The sequence below is a fragment of the Echinops telfairi genome, unplaced genomic scaffold, assembly GCF_000313985.2.
Source record: "Echinops telfairi isolate 266 unplaced genomic scaffold, ASM31398v2 ScPeMD7_4;HRSCAF=17, whole genome shotgun sequence".
Taxonomy (NCBI): domain Eukaryota; kingdom Metazoa; phylum Chordata; class Mammalia; order Afrosoricida; family Tenrecidae; genus Echinops; species Echinops telfairi.
In genome coordinates this window covers 23,936,399-23,951,225 of record NW_022103900.1, presented here as the reverse complement: position 1 = coordinate 23,951,225, position 14,827 = coordinate 23,936,399, and the positions used below count along the sequence as shown (strand labels likewise).

Here is a 14,827-nt window from a genome sequence, read left to right as displayed (position 1 = left end):
AAGGGGTGGAGTCTAGCCTGTCAATCACATCATAGCCAATGATCCCTCCAGGGGGGCATGACCTTCTCCTGAGGATTCTGGGAACTCCTGTCTTCCTCTCTGGAGGCAGGACACACACTCTCTCTGCATCACATTCCAGTTGACAAGCCACATGGAGCCATGCTAATGGCAGCCCTGGAGCTGGAGGAGCCATGTAGAGATCCACGGCAGGGTTGAAATACTTCTATCACCCCTGGATCCACCCCTGGCCTGTGATCTTCCTGTATTTGGCATCACTGCATGTGTTGCATGAGTCTAAAGAGGAATTTATGGACTAGTATTGGGCATATGGGTTAATATCGGACTTATGGACTTGATCTGGACTGGGCTGGGATGTTTTCTCAATATACAATTGCTCTTTGATATAAAACTCTCTTTTACACACATATGAGTGTCACTGGATTTGTTTCTCTAGTCGACCCAGACTAACAAAATTTCCATTATTTTCTCTCCCTAAACACACACACACACCCCTACATTCAGCTTTATGATGAGCAACCGCCACTCCAAAATAAAATTTTTTAATGTGGAGATGATCCACCCAACTTTGAAAGCTACCCTTAGATGACGTTAGTTGCCCTAGACTCAGCTCATGGCAACCTTGGGTAAAACAGATGAGAGTTTGCCAGGTCCTGTGCCCTCTTCACAGTCACTGGTGCTTTTGAGCCTGTATCTTGGATGCAGATGACTGAACTATCTCGTACGTCCTTGGATGTAGGAAAGGCAAGCTCTCTTCCATACTCAGGCCAACCGGAAGCCTTCTAGCTGGGGGAGGACATATGCTGATGAAAAATGCATATCCAGTCACAAAAGATCACATGATTCAGTGAATAGAAAATGTTCAGAATAGGCAAAGAGAGAGAGACAGAGCAAATGAGGAGTTCCTTAGAACTAGGGGAGGAAAATGAATGAGAAGAATGAGGGAGGAGGTTTCTTTGGGGGCTGAAAAAGATGTTCTCTACTTGGATATGATGATAATAAGCTCACTACCATACAGCCGATGCCAATTCACAGCGACCCTGTGGGACAGGGCAGAACTGCCCAGATGGGTTTCCGAGACTGGAGCTGTTCACGTGAGTAGAGCATCCCATCTTCCTTCCTCAGAGTAGGCAGGGGTTTTCAAACTGCCAACCTTGCGGTTAGCGGTGTTCTGCTGGGTTTTCAAATGGCTGATTGTCAAGATGGAATCGCCAGTCCTTTCTTCTGAGGTGCTTCCAGCCTCCACCCTTTTGGTTAGCAGCCAAACACATTACCTGTGTGCACCACCCGAAATTCATGGGACACACACACATTCCCACGAGCCAAAGAGCAAAGCAGAGGCTGCAGCACTCTGGTCATAACACCGTCGTGTTATCCACCCTTTGATCCAGCCAGCAGTTGAGCTATTAGCAATAGCCCCGCGACTGTTACCAGAGAAAGTAGGGGGGATAATCAATTCAACTGTATATGACACAATACATTCACATTACTTCTGACCTTCCACGGGTTAAAAAAAATTGCCAAAAAAATATCCACAAGAAACTTAAAAATATTACAATAATATATGGAAAGTGACCACAACAGAATTTATCATTTTTAGTGATTCTTGCAATCTAGAAAACTCCCAGTTCTGTTCAAGTTTACACTTGGAAAATATTTTCTCCCCAAACGAATATTTTCAGTACACGCAGTGCAAAGGATGAATGGCAGTCCATCGGACTGCTCTGTTTACATGTGTGCTCAGAAAAGATCTGATGAAGAACATAGGAGAGTTTACAGGGTGTGTTGGGGGGAAGGGGGTTACAGAGTTAAAATGATCATGCTCTTCAATTAATTCCAAAACCCTGTTTATATTCCAGCCCGGTGTTGACAATACAATAGCCTTATCTATTTCTGAGAGGAGGTTGCCATAGACACACACTCTGTCATTAATGTGACTTGAAAGCAATAAAACTATTCTCTTAAAATGAACCCGTTATTTATCCTTTTCTTGGATGCAGGCTGCTAGTGATCAGGTCTACCTGCCAGTTCAGATGGGTAGAACCAAGTCCCTGTTGTGTTTTTCTACAATCAAGCCCGTCTCCTCTCACATGTTCTCTACAAGTCAGCATGGCACTCACCGCCGCATGGCAGTCCCGGAGCGATGAGGAATGTACTCTACCCCACTGCTTTCCTGGCTTATGAACTAGAAGGGCCTGCAACTGTGTGCAGGCAAGCCAATAGCAGCTGCTTCCTTGAAAAGGTATTTTTATAGGAGCTCATGGGTGACGGTCTGGCTCTTTCTGAGGAGCACTGGTATGATGTGTGCTAGTTTGTAGACAGGTTACTGAGAGTACTTGTGGTCGGGCATGGCAGTGCTTGTCAAGCTCTGTCCCACCACAGCTCAATGAGTTCCTATGTGTGAAACACACTGGAATAAATAGAAACAAAAACCAGCCAAGGCTCTGCCCAGACCAAGCACACCCCATGGAAGGACAAGTTCAGAGGGTCCATGTTTCCGAGGCCTGTAACCCACTTTTGGCATACACAGTCCTGTTGGGAAGGAAAGGAGCCCTGGTGCTGTAGTGGGTACGCATTAGGCTGGGATTCGAACGGTCAACAGTTTGAAACGACCAGCAGCTCCGAAGGAGAAAGACTGGGCTTTCTACTCCCATAAACAGATACAGTCTCAGAAACCCACAGGTGGTCACTATGAGTCAGCATTGACTAGATGGCAGTGAGTTTGGTTTTTTTGGTTGGTCAAGGGAGTAGGAAGGAATGGCGGTTCTATAGGAAACACTCTCCTCCAAGAGGATGCTAAAAGGACTGCAGAGAGGAGACACACAGAGCCACAGGTGCAGCCGGCATCCTCCTCTCCCTACCCAATGACAGACATTTCTTAGACTCTTCAGTGAAGGGGGGGGGGGGGGTTGTAGGCCAGCTTTCTCAGGATACGGCTGATGCTTTTTTCTGAGGTTGAGCTACAGAAACGAGACCAAGTATGAGCCAAACTCTAAGGAAGAAGATGAGCTCTGACGTCACAACCACAGCCAGGTCTGTCTGGCCCAACTGGAGACAGACAGGCTGCACGCCCCTGTAAAGATTTACATGCTCAGAGGTCCTTTATGGAGTTACTATGGGTCCGAATCAATTCAATGGAGGTGGGTCTTTAAACACACTGAGTAATATATTGACTCACCAGGAATGGCGTTAAAATACTTGGCTTGCCTGTACTGCATTCTCTTTGGCTCAGGCCTTGCTTTTTCTCTAGATCAGTGGTTCTCAACCTTCCTAATACCGCGACCATTTAATACAGTTCCTCATGTTGAGGTGACCCCCAAACCATAAAATTATTTTCGTTGCTACTTCATCACTGTCATTTTGCTACTGTTATGAATTGGGCGACCCACAGGTTGAGAACCACTGCCCTAGATGAAGCCACAGTATCTGCCCTCTCATACCAGAAGAGACACTGTCTGGGGCAGCTCATGTTGTCATTTTCCAGCTTAGGTTTCCACCCAGCTTCCTATGATATAATGCTCTAGAGAGATTAAAATATGAATCAGAATTTATCTAGCCCCTAATTGAGATCCTAGCAGACTATGCAGTAGGCTAACTAGACAGTCTCTCATTATTTGGCAAATTTAGGGAATTCTGTGTACAAAGAACGGAGACCCAGAGATAAGCAAAAAGGACTGGTTTACTAGTGAGCTGCCCAGTAATTAGATTGCTGGATCAGGAACTTCATAAAGTCAGTTCAATTTAGTCAAGCTAAAAGGAGAGAATTTTTGTTTCTTGCTCTATTACATCTCAATTTGGAAAGATATCCTCCACAGAAACAGGCACAAATGGTTTGTTCAAGTTCAACGTAACTGGATGACAGGCAGTTCCCAGAGTACAGAACAGTTCCAGTCTCAAGTCTCTCCATAAGTTGGATTATAGAGAAGAAAGTCAGGACAGTTAGGTAGTGGTGCTGGAGAAGAATACTGAAAGTACCATGGACTGCCAAAAGGACAAATTGATCTGTCTTGGAAGAAGTACCACCAGAGTGCTCCTTAGAGGCAGGATGGCCAGACTTTGTCTCACATACTTTGGACATATTGTCAGGAGAGACCAGCCCCTGGAAAAAGGCGTCATATTTGGTAAAGCGGAGGGGTGACAAAAGAGAGGAAGGTCCTCAACAAGATGGGTTTAGGCACAAGAACAATTGTGAGGATGGTGCTGGACTGGGTAGTGTGTTTTGTTCTGTTGTGCATAGGGTTGCACCTAACAATAAGTCACGACAGTTAAGTAGAGTTTGGATCTGAGGTCAGTCAGTCAGATGGTTATCTTAGTATATCGTCTACGGTGTGCATGTCTATGCATTACAAACATTAAAGAAACACTTCCAGGGTCATTAAAACATATTTAAGGCAATAATATACTCATATCAATAACGTTTTCATGAACATTACAAAACAGCACTGGTTTGTTACCAAGAACCACAGCCTATAGTCCTCATGAAACAGGTAGCATGGGCAGTGAGGAACAAGGACTCTGGTCACTTGGCCCTTTGCTTGGCTTAGGACCCTCCTCTAGTAATGGTGGCTGGGATCTCTTAGCTCTCATGTCCAGACCCTCTTTGCCAGCTGTCCTGACAGCGTGGGCAGGAGACCATGGCCAAGATAATCTGGGTCAGGGTCAGAGACAGTCAAGTTCCAGATTAGTATCCAGAGTCACCACATCACACACAAGTGTGAGCAACACAGAAGCCGGGCTGTGTGGAACAAAGCTGGGTCTCTGGGCTGCTCCATCAGCCCAAGACCCACCAGCCCAAGAATGACTTCAGGTCTTTGTTGGAAGCAAACCAGCATCTCCTGGGCTCAGTTCCTCCTGGGCTCAGGGTATATGCTGTGGGGTCCCATGGATGGTCTCAGGGAGCACCCACCAACTGCTGCTGGGCAGTCGGAGGTAGAGGCAAGGCTGGATGCACGCCATCTAGGTTTGACTTAGTCCAGAACCATGGGCAATGCGGAAGTCAGATGTTTGTAGCCCAAGAATTGCCTATATGCAATTTTCCAGGGAAGTTCCCATGCATAGAATAAAAACGTTCAGCTCTGCTGATGAAAATGACTCATCATAATCTGTCATGCTGCTAAAATAGGAGGGTGCTTCAACATTTCATGGAAAAAGCAGAAATAAAAGATGATGGCATTTTTCCCCCAACAAAGTTTTTGAAATCGTGGTTATGCCACTCTCGGGCCTGCTTCCCAGAGAGCCACTCCCCTCTTACCCTGCTCAGCTCTCTATTTCAAAAGGACTGGTGCCTGCAGGACATTTTCCAAGCTCCTGTATCAGCTGACATTAGCTAAGTTCAGATGATGGGAAACATGGGCAGGAGGGGAGGAGAAAGGGAAAAGCCAAGGTCTTTCTTACGATTCTCTCTAGCACAAGTGGCTTCTCTGGCAGAAGCTGCATCTCCTCTGTAGCTCCTGCTTCCACCAGACAGTAGCCCTGTGGTTCTCACTCTTGCCAGGCCCTGTGCTGGATTACGTTTTCCTCCTTTGCCTTCCTAAGGGGGTAATAGCTACCTGCTGTGGCTAACCACTGGTCTTGTATTTCTTAGCTCTCTTACCACTTGTTTAACCATTAAAGTCCCTTGGATGTAAAAACTCAAGTAGTTAACACATAGACCAACGCAATAGAAGTAAGAGTCCAGAAGTACACTCACATCAATGGTCAACTGGGTTTCCATTTGATGGGAGTGAATAAATCTCTTCAATAGATGGTGTTGGGAAAAATTGGATTTCCACATACAATAAAACTGGATCTATAGCTCACACCATACCAAAAAAAAAAAAAAGAAGAAATTCAAAATGGGTTAAGGGATCTAAATGTACAAACTAAAGCCATAAAACTCTTCAAAGAACCAGCCAGAGCAACACTGTCAGGTCTAGCTTCCAACAAAGGATTGCCCAATAGAATAGCCACAGCACAAACAGCAAGAGATAAAATAAATAAATGGGGCCTCATACAAATTAAGCACTTTTACTAAGAGACTTATGGAAAAAGTAAACAGACAAACTACGAACTATCAAAATGCCTCCAAAAACCGTATATCCAACAAGAATCGGATGTCTAAGATATATCTAAAACTTGGACAACTCAATAACAAAAAGACAAACCAGTCATAAAATGGACAAAGGACTTGAATAGCTGTTTCACAGAAGAGAACCATCGTGGCCACCAAACACATGGAGAGATAGATGCTCAGCATCTTTATCATTTGAGCGAGCCAAATCAGTAGCACAATGAGATACCGTTTCACTCCCACTAGGATAGCTCAGATTAAAAATGGGATTGTTGTTGCTGATTTCATTTGTTGAGATAAGATTTGTAACTCTATATAGTGTGATTCTTTAAAAACCAAAAAATTTTGTAAGGGGTAGGAGGGAAATCCCCCCAGATTCCTGACCCCCTCAGATCTAAATAGGGGTGTAAGTGGCTAAAAAAAAAAAAGTGGTCTTTAGTAACACACCAGTTTCTATCAAACATTCACATATGCATATATAAACACAAACGTGAAATAACAATGGTGTTGAGGATGCGGAGAAATCAGAACGCTTACTCATTGCTGGTAGGGATTCAAAATGGTATAAGTCCTGTGGAAAACTGCGAGGCAGTTCTTCAATAAACTAAAATCAGAGGAAAAATAAATAACTAACCTAAAATCAGACCACCTGTATGACCCAGCAATTCCACACCTAGGTATGCACCCACAAGACATGAAAGCAGCATTATTCCCAAAATCTGAAAGCAGGAAACAATCTGTCCCTCAACAGATAACTCGATAAAATACGACTCAGCCAGCAGGAGAAATGAGGGTTTGACATATGCTACCCTATTGATGCAACGTGGAGACATGATGCGGAGTGAAATAAGCCAGCGCCAAAAGGCAAATCTTGTATGGCCTCACCTGTATACGACAAGAGGCAAACGAAGAGGCAGAGGAAGAGCGCTGGTGGTGTAGTGGGTCCACACTGGTGGGCAGTGGAAGCCCCAGCAGCTCCATGGAAGAAGATTGGGCTTTCTATTCCTGGAAACCCACAGCGGGTCGGGGTCGCCAAGTGAGCACCAACCCAAAGCCAGAGAGTTTGGGTTTGGAGGAGAAGAAGGGGAAGGACAAAGTTGCATTGAGAAATTTGTTGCCACCACAATACACCTGCTCCTTCTTCCAAGTCAGCAAGGACTGGCCTCTGAGAATGTCATTGGCAACCCTAACTCCACCCGGCTTACAGCCCTAATTTTGCCCCTTCTGACTCAGAGCATTAAAAAGGAACACCATTTGAGTGCCAACCTGTGGTTCTAACTTAGTGTAAACTGAAGAGTGCGGAATTCTTCCGGGAAGGGCTAAATAGATGCAGACACTGCCTTCAGACGTTTATAGACCTAGATGGAGGATCTGTTGAGTGAGAATAGCTTTGCCTTTTGGTGTTTTTGTTTAATAAAGGTTTCTGTGATTTTTTTTTGTTTCTATGATTTTGTAGCAATATTTTTTACTTCACCCTGTGTAAGAGTTTTTAATGTGAGCCATCAGCCATCCAAGTAAAATGTACGTCCAGACTGACACTGAGCGGAAGCTACAGACTTCAGATTGCCCGGTTGACGGACGCCGTGTGCTTCAAAGCAACTATATGGAGTAAGAATTAGTTTCAAGATCTCTACATGTTCTTTCATGTGTCCGTGTCTATGTGTGCACCTCAAATATTCAGAGATGAAGTGTATCATGGTAGGAGAACTTTAGAATTTGAATCAGGATTCCTGTCTTATGTCTGCCACTACCTATTAGTGTGACCTTGGGAAGACTTTCACACCCTTCCGCCTCTATTTCAGTCACTTGACTACGAGAGGCTGAGGTACCCGGTTTCTTCAATCTCTTCCTGTTCTAAAATTCTGATTCTAATTTCGTGGATAAAATTTGAATATGCACATGATTCTGGGCATATGATTATTCTTAGAGCTATGCACAAAGCACATACCTTCTCCTAATGAATTCCCATTTCATCAAAGAAGCAGGTCTATATCTAGCGCTCAAATTATAGTACAGTGGATTTTTTTTGCCAACTTGTTCTATTAGAGCAGTGGTTCTCAACCTTCCTAATGCCGCAACCCTTTAATACAGTTCCTCATGTTGTGGTGATCCCCCCAACCATAAAATAATTTTTGTTGCTACTTCTTAACTGTAATTTTACTACTGTTAAGAATCAGGGGACCCCTGTGAAAGGGCCATTCGACTCCCAAAGGGGTAGCGACCCACAGGTTGAGAACTGCTGTATTACAGCACCAATTTAGTTTCTGATTATGTTTCAGATTTCTAAGCACAGTAGGGATTCACTCAATTATTGTAATGATCTGATTAGCATACCTAAGAAAGACACTCCTCCTTGTTCAGATAGCTGATCCCAAAGACAGCTGCAACAATATGGTCCATCTTAGATGCTCTTTTTAATAGGTGACTTATCTTACTTTTGTTGTTGAGAATATCCACAGCATAATGTCCACTGATGCAATAATTTCTGCACGTGCAACTTAGTGACACTGATTCCATTCTTCCAGTTGTGCAAATGCTCACACCTTGTTTTTTTAAATCATTTTATTGGGGGCTTTTACAGCTCTTATCACAATCCATACATACACCCATTGTGTCAAGCACATTTGTACATATGTTGCCATCATCATTTTCAAAACATTTTCTTTCTACTTCAGCCCTTGGTATTAGCTCATCTCCCCCGCCCACTCCCCTTCCTCCCTCATGACACCTTGATAATTTATAAATTATTATTATTTTTCATGTCTTACACTGACCACTGTCTCCCTTCACCCACTATTCTGTTGGCTGTCCCCCTGGGAGGGGATTATAGCTCAATCGATCCTTGTGATCGATTCCCCCTTTCTCCCCCCACCTTCCCTTACCCTCCTTACTCTCAATATTGGTCCTGAGGGGTTTATCTGTCCTGGAGTCCCTGTGTTTCCAGCTCTTATCTGTACCAGAGTACATGCTATGGTCTAGCTGGATTTTTAAGGTAGAATTGGGGTCATGATAGTGGGGTGGGGGGAGCTATTAAAGAACTAGAGGAAATTTGTGTGTTTCGTGGGTGCTATACTGCACACTGGCTAGTCTCTTCCTTGTGACCCTTCTGACAGGGGATGTGCAATTATCTACAGATGGGCTTTGGGTTGCCACTCCACCCTCCTCCTCATTCACATCGATATGATTTTTTGTTTTGGGTCTTTGATGCCTGATATCTGATCCTACCGACACCTCATGATCACACTCTCACCTTTCTTTTCCAAGTTGTTCCTCCTTCATTAACATAAGCTCACTGCCCTAAGTGTCCTGTGTAACCTTTCGATTTTCTATACCAATTTAGTCTCACACAGAGATCTTAAAAGAGCACAGGGCTTCATGTACAAATTCAACCCATTCCTGATAAAAATTCCAACAGCCTTCTCTATAGAATGATAAACACCAACCCTCAACTTTATATGGAATGGCAAGAGGCCTGCAATGGCTATATCAATGTTGGAGAAATCACTTCTGATTTCAAGACATACAATACAGTCATCCAGGTCTGCCGGTCTCGAGGCAAAAGGGAAATTGCTCGTGGAGGGTAATAGCCATTTATTCCATTTCCTCCTCCTGTTCCTGACTCTTCTTCTTCTGTTGCTCATGCTGAGTAAGACTAATAAGACCCTGAGTGACTGCTTGCAAACTTAACCAAAGCACTAAACAAGCTATCAGGCCAATTCATGGGGATGTCTCATGAAACCAAGACCCTAACCCACCAAATGAAGGAATCAAAGCCCATGAGGTGTTTGTGTACCTCTTTGGCAATGTGACTAATACCCGGCTTTATCTAAAGATAGAAACTATTTTCCCTCCCCTTGGGCTGGCCCTGGTGGCTTGTTTTGAGAAGAGTATTGCAATAAATGCTGTATTACTTTTGAATCTTGGTCTCAGGAGTCCTATAACTTCCTGCCTTTATTTATCACAATGCTCCTTCTTGGAACCCGGCCACCATACTGCGAGGACATTCCAGCAACCGTACAGAGAGGCCCCTGTGGGAGAAAAGAGGCCCAGGCCAACAGCACCAGTCTCCTCAGCAAAGAGGCAGCACCAATCGCCATCCAGGTGTGTGAGGCTGTTCTGGACCTTCCAGACATCCAAGTGCTCAGCTAACAAGCGGTGAAGCAGAACTGTCTGCTGAGGTCACAGAATCATGAGAAAGAATAAAATGTCATTGTAAGCTACTAAGTTTTGGGGTTCTTTATTAGGCCAACAACAGACTGACTGAAACAGAGGGTGTAATACTAGAGCAGAACTCCAAGCGTAACTGCATTAGGTCAGTTCAGTCTATTGCTTTAGAGCAAAAGCCTCCATGGAGCCACAGCTTCCCTCCTGCAAACATAAAATTCCACATCTGCGACGAGCCCTGGGCAGTACCTTAGGAGGTGAAGCCGCAAAGGACCCCAAACACAGGAATGTTCCTGCCATTGTGGAACTTATCATCTGCCTGGGCAGACAATCATTAACAGAGGAACATAAATACAGGTTAAATTATAATCCTGGTGATTCTATGGAGAACTGGCACAAAGGTGCTCTGGGATCTGATCAGGGAAGTTAGAAAAAGCTTCCCTGAGGAACTGAAAAGTGAACTTCAGTCACGACCCTTAGAAATGAGGAGGATGGCGAGACTGCCTCACGTCCTCTGGACACGTTATCAGGAGGGACCGGTCCCTGCAAAAGAGGAAGCTCTCTAAGAGAAGCACTGACACAGTGGCTGCAACCTGGGCCCCTGCCTAACGACAATGGTCAGGATGGTGCCGGACCCAGCAGGGTTTTCGTCTGTCATACACAAGGCACACTCTAGGTGGAACCACCTCACGGGCACCTGGCAGCAACAACAGACAGAGGGGAGAGTATACATCCTCTGCACAGAGGGTTCAGCATGTGCCAAGGGTAAGGTGACCAGATTTTAACATTGATAAAGCGGGACAAAAGCGGGACAGCATTGCTAAAACTCATATCCTGGTGAAATAGCCACATGGCAGCCGAAAACCATATACCCTAGCTTGTCATGCATTCTTTCCAAAAATCAGGACTTTTTAAAAACGCTGTGGGACGTGGGAAAAATTGTTAAAAATCAGGACTGTCCTGCCAAAAGCAGAACGTCTGGTCACCTTAGCCAAGGGCCTGTGGTAGGAGAGAGGTGGTGTGTTCAAGTTCTATGTCCAGAGCTTCGAGATCACATGTCAACATGAGGCTAGACATCAGGCGAATGCCAAGCGGGGTAAGACCTTGTAGTTCTCAAAAGGGCAAAGAAGGTCAACAAATTAATCCTACACTGATCAGATTTTCTCTCACAACACCAGTTGGGAAAGGACTTAGCTGGAACATTCAACAAACTGTAGTTGCAGAGACACCCATGGCAGTTGTAATGCTGGGCTCACCGCCGCATTTTGTCGCCCCTTCGTTCCTTGTTCCATGTCACTGTACTGTTGGCATGCAGCTGTTTCCATTACTAGATTATAAAATCCTCTGAGTGCAAGGAATCCTTTGTTGATCTTTTCATTCCTTCCCTAGCACAGGGATCTAGCACAGAGCTAGGTACTAGGCACACCCAAGAAAAACAACAACCCCCCTGCCAGCAAACCAATGCTGACACGGCAAATGCTTTCTTCGTGTTTCCTAAATTTAAAACCCGAGTAAATAATTTGTTGATAAATAGGCTGCCAGAAGTAATCTTCTGAGAGAAAATTCTACAGCCTCCCTTGGAAAGCCATTCCAATGATAACAACCCTCCTATGAAAGTTCTGCTATAAATTATTCCCTTTCTAATTTTAGCCAATTCTTGAATTTCAGACTCAATTAAAGCCAAGAACGCTGCCATAACATTTCCAAAGACTGCCTTTCTGTACACTTTGAAGATCATTATTGGGTCACCCCTAGCTTTCTCTCCTTCCAGGGCAAAATACTTAACCTTCTCATCTTTCCTCAAAGAAACCATTTAGTGGCTCCTGGATTTGGTCCAAAGCCTTTACAACCTTCCTGTATCTCAGAGGCCAGCAATCTAGGAGACCAGGAACAAGGTCAGTGATGCCTGAGGGACTCCCAGGAGCAGCCCTTGGGTACCAGGGAACACTCACACGCATGCATGTCGATGTGTGTGCATATGCATGCATGTGTACATGTACGTACGCAAATACACCGAAACTTCTACCAGCTCGAAGAACTCAGGCTGTTTTATTGAGCATGGTTGCCAAGTGCCCTCTGTCCAAGCATCCCTATTTGCTTACTATTCTTCCACATATTTATAAATGATAGGTCAGAGAAATGAACAGTATTATTTTTATTGGTAGCCCCAGTGTGCTCATCCTCAAAGATTGTTAAATGGCACCAATAAATTCCATCACGCCAATATGTCAGGAATCCAAATATCAATTAATCATTGATCATTGTACAAATAATAAGGTTCTATTTAATATGAACAGCTGTTGTACTTAAGAAATATTTGGGCATTTGGGTGAAAACTTTTCCATTTTATTTCATAAGATTCTAATAAACTCCATTTGTAATCATTTTTCATCTCTTGTCAAATCCCTGTTATTTTTTATTATGGCCATTACAGAAGTTTGTACTATGCCATCTAAATGAGCTGCAAAGTATTTGCAAAACTGTCTATTTTTTTAATCAGAAAGTAAGATTTGTAAATAACACCTATAGTGGGTTGATTTTTATATTTCACTATTCTTCCATTGGAAAAATGTAATTACAACTATCAGCTGAATACAAATTAGTCTATTTTATTAAACCAACAAATTCCAATTTCAGGAAGATTTATGAGATGCATTTGCCATAAAACTCTGCTTTGGTTTAAATTACTCCCAAATTATTTAACATGCAATACTTAGAATAAATAAACAAATCAATAATTAACAGATACTTTGCAAAGAATTTCACACATATTACTTCATTTACATATTTCTTGGCATAAGTTGGGGATGGTATAAGAATATTTGTTTTGTTTGGACTTAAAAAAAATTAGTTAAGTGATGGTGCAGATGAACTCAAAAGTATTAGTCAAACAGCCATGGAAGGCGCTGCTGTATAATTAGTATTCCCAAGAATTTACAACAAAACACTACCAAAAATAGGCACCTGAAAAATAAACACTAGCAAGTCCCCCAACATTTGCAAAAGTCAGCTTCATTTTTTGAAAATGGACAGGACTTTTGCCCTGTGACATAATGAATTACCAAAACACAGCAAAGGGATAGGGAGAGTATATTTTCAGAATGAATTAAGATGTGATTATTTTAATACTGCATATGTACAATGCTCCCTGAATTACATAAAGAGTAGTAGTAATACATTCTATCTCTGGATAAAATGAAATTCTGCATCATAGGTATCATTCATATCCTCTTTATGACCCCCTTAGGAAGAGTCTGGGTTCGACTTGGGTCTCATAACCCACTCGTTGTGGACAATCTGTTCAAATGGATGACAATCATTAAAGAAACACAATAGCTGCCATCTGAGACTGGATACGCACTCCTAAAGAGAAAAGAACTTCTCAAGGTCGCGCTGGCGGTCCACATCGAAGCCTACCCGCGAAGCGCTCCGTGTGATGACCAAAGTCTGCCAGGTCACCCCTAACGCTCACACCTCAACAGCCTCAGCGCTAACGAGAGGGATCAAGGTGATTCACTTGTGCATCATCTCTCCAGAACCCAGCTGCACATTTACAGCACACGAGCTGTAAGACAACTGAGGACCAGGTCCCCACGTCAGGTAAATGGCATAGCCCATTCTGCATAACCCTTGGATCTTGAGCACACAACGTGCACAACAAATCACGCGGAAGCAAGCAAGCAGTAAGTGCAGTCGCACCCAGACCCCAAGGTTTATTTCACTTTAACTCGCTCGACCAGGCAAAAACCCAAACGAAAAATGCGGACTCAAAGTTTCTGCTCCAAGTGTCTTTCGTGAGACCAGAGCTCCGAGATGCCTCCCAAGACCCAGAAAGGGAAGAGCTCTCAAAGTCGGGCAAACATCCCAGAACCGCAACCACTGCGCCCCAGTCAGTCGAGTGACAACGTTCCGAGATGCTTCTGTCCCCTTCGCCTGACGTACGACCGGCTCTGAAGAGAACCGCAATTTCCCTAACCGAAACCAGGTCCCCGCCGACTGGTGTCCACGTCGCACCTCCACGAACGAACTTCCCGGGGCGGCGCGGGGCCCCCCCAGCACCCGAAAGTTTCCGAGCAGGACGCGGAGCACGAGGGAGACGCCGGGAGGAGGCGCGCGCACGCGCGCGGGGACCGCAGGTCGCTCCCCACGTGGCCCCCCTGGGCCCCCGGCCCCACGCCGCGCACCTGCCTTCTCCCCACGCGCCGCCCCCGGCCGGCCCTACCTGTCTGAGAATGAAGCTGGTCGAAGTGGTGCTGCCATCGGATCTTTTCAACCTGCTCCTCCGGGTCGTGGTGCCTCGGGCCACCTGCACTCGACACACGGGGCCAGAAAGAAGCCGGTGAGGGCCACAGCGGGGCGCGGGGCGACCACCCCCGGCTGGAGTCCGCCTGGGACCAGCTCCGTGGGGCTCCTCCGCGTCCCCCGCCGCGCCCCATGCACCCCCCACCTCAGCCCCCCACTCCAAGCCTCGACAGGTGAAAGAGCAGCCCGCGAACACCCACCACATCCATTAACAACAGCTCTCCGGGTGCGGGGGCCAAATCCCCGGCATGGGCTGGGGGAGGCTGCGGGCTCCGGAGCGGGAGCGCAGGGACT

The 14,827-nt window shown here is 45.1% G+C and overlaps 1 protein-coding gene across 1 annotated transcript in view; it reads right to left on the bottom strand.

Moving 5' to 3' along the window:
• CACNB4 (calcium voltage-gated channel auxiliary subunit beta 4) overlaps window positions 1–14,808 on the bottom strand; it is a 299,786-nt gene extending 284,978 nt beyond the window's left edge. The window contains exons 1-2 of the mRNA XM_004703821.3: window positions 14,734–14,808; window positions 14,454–14,537 (exon numbers count right to left, since the gene is read on the bottom strand). Of these exons, the coding sequence (XP_004703878.1) occupies window positions 14,454–14,537; window positions 14,734–14,742 (93 nt within the window). The 5' untranslated portion in view covers window positions 14,743–14,808. The remainder of the gene's footprint in view (window positions 1–14,453; window positions 14,538–14,733) is intronic.
• Window positions 14,809–14,827: the final 19 nt, after the last annotated feature.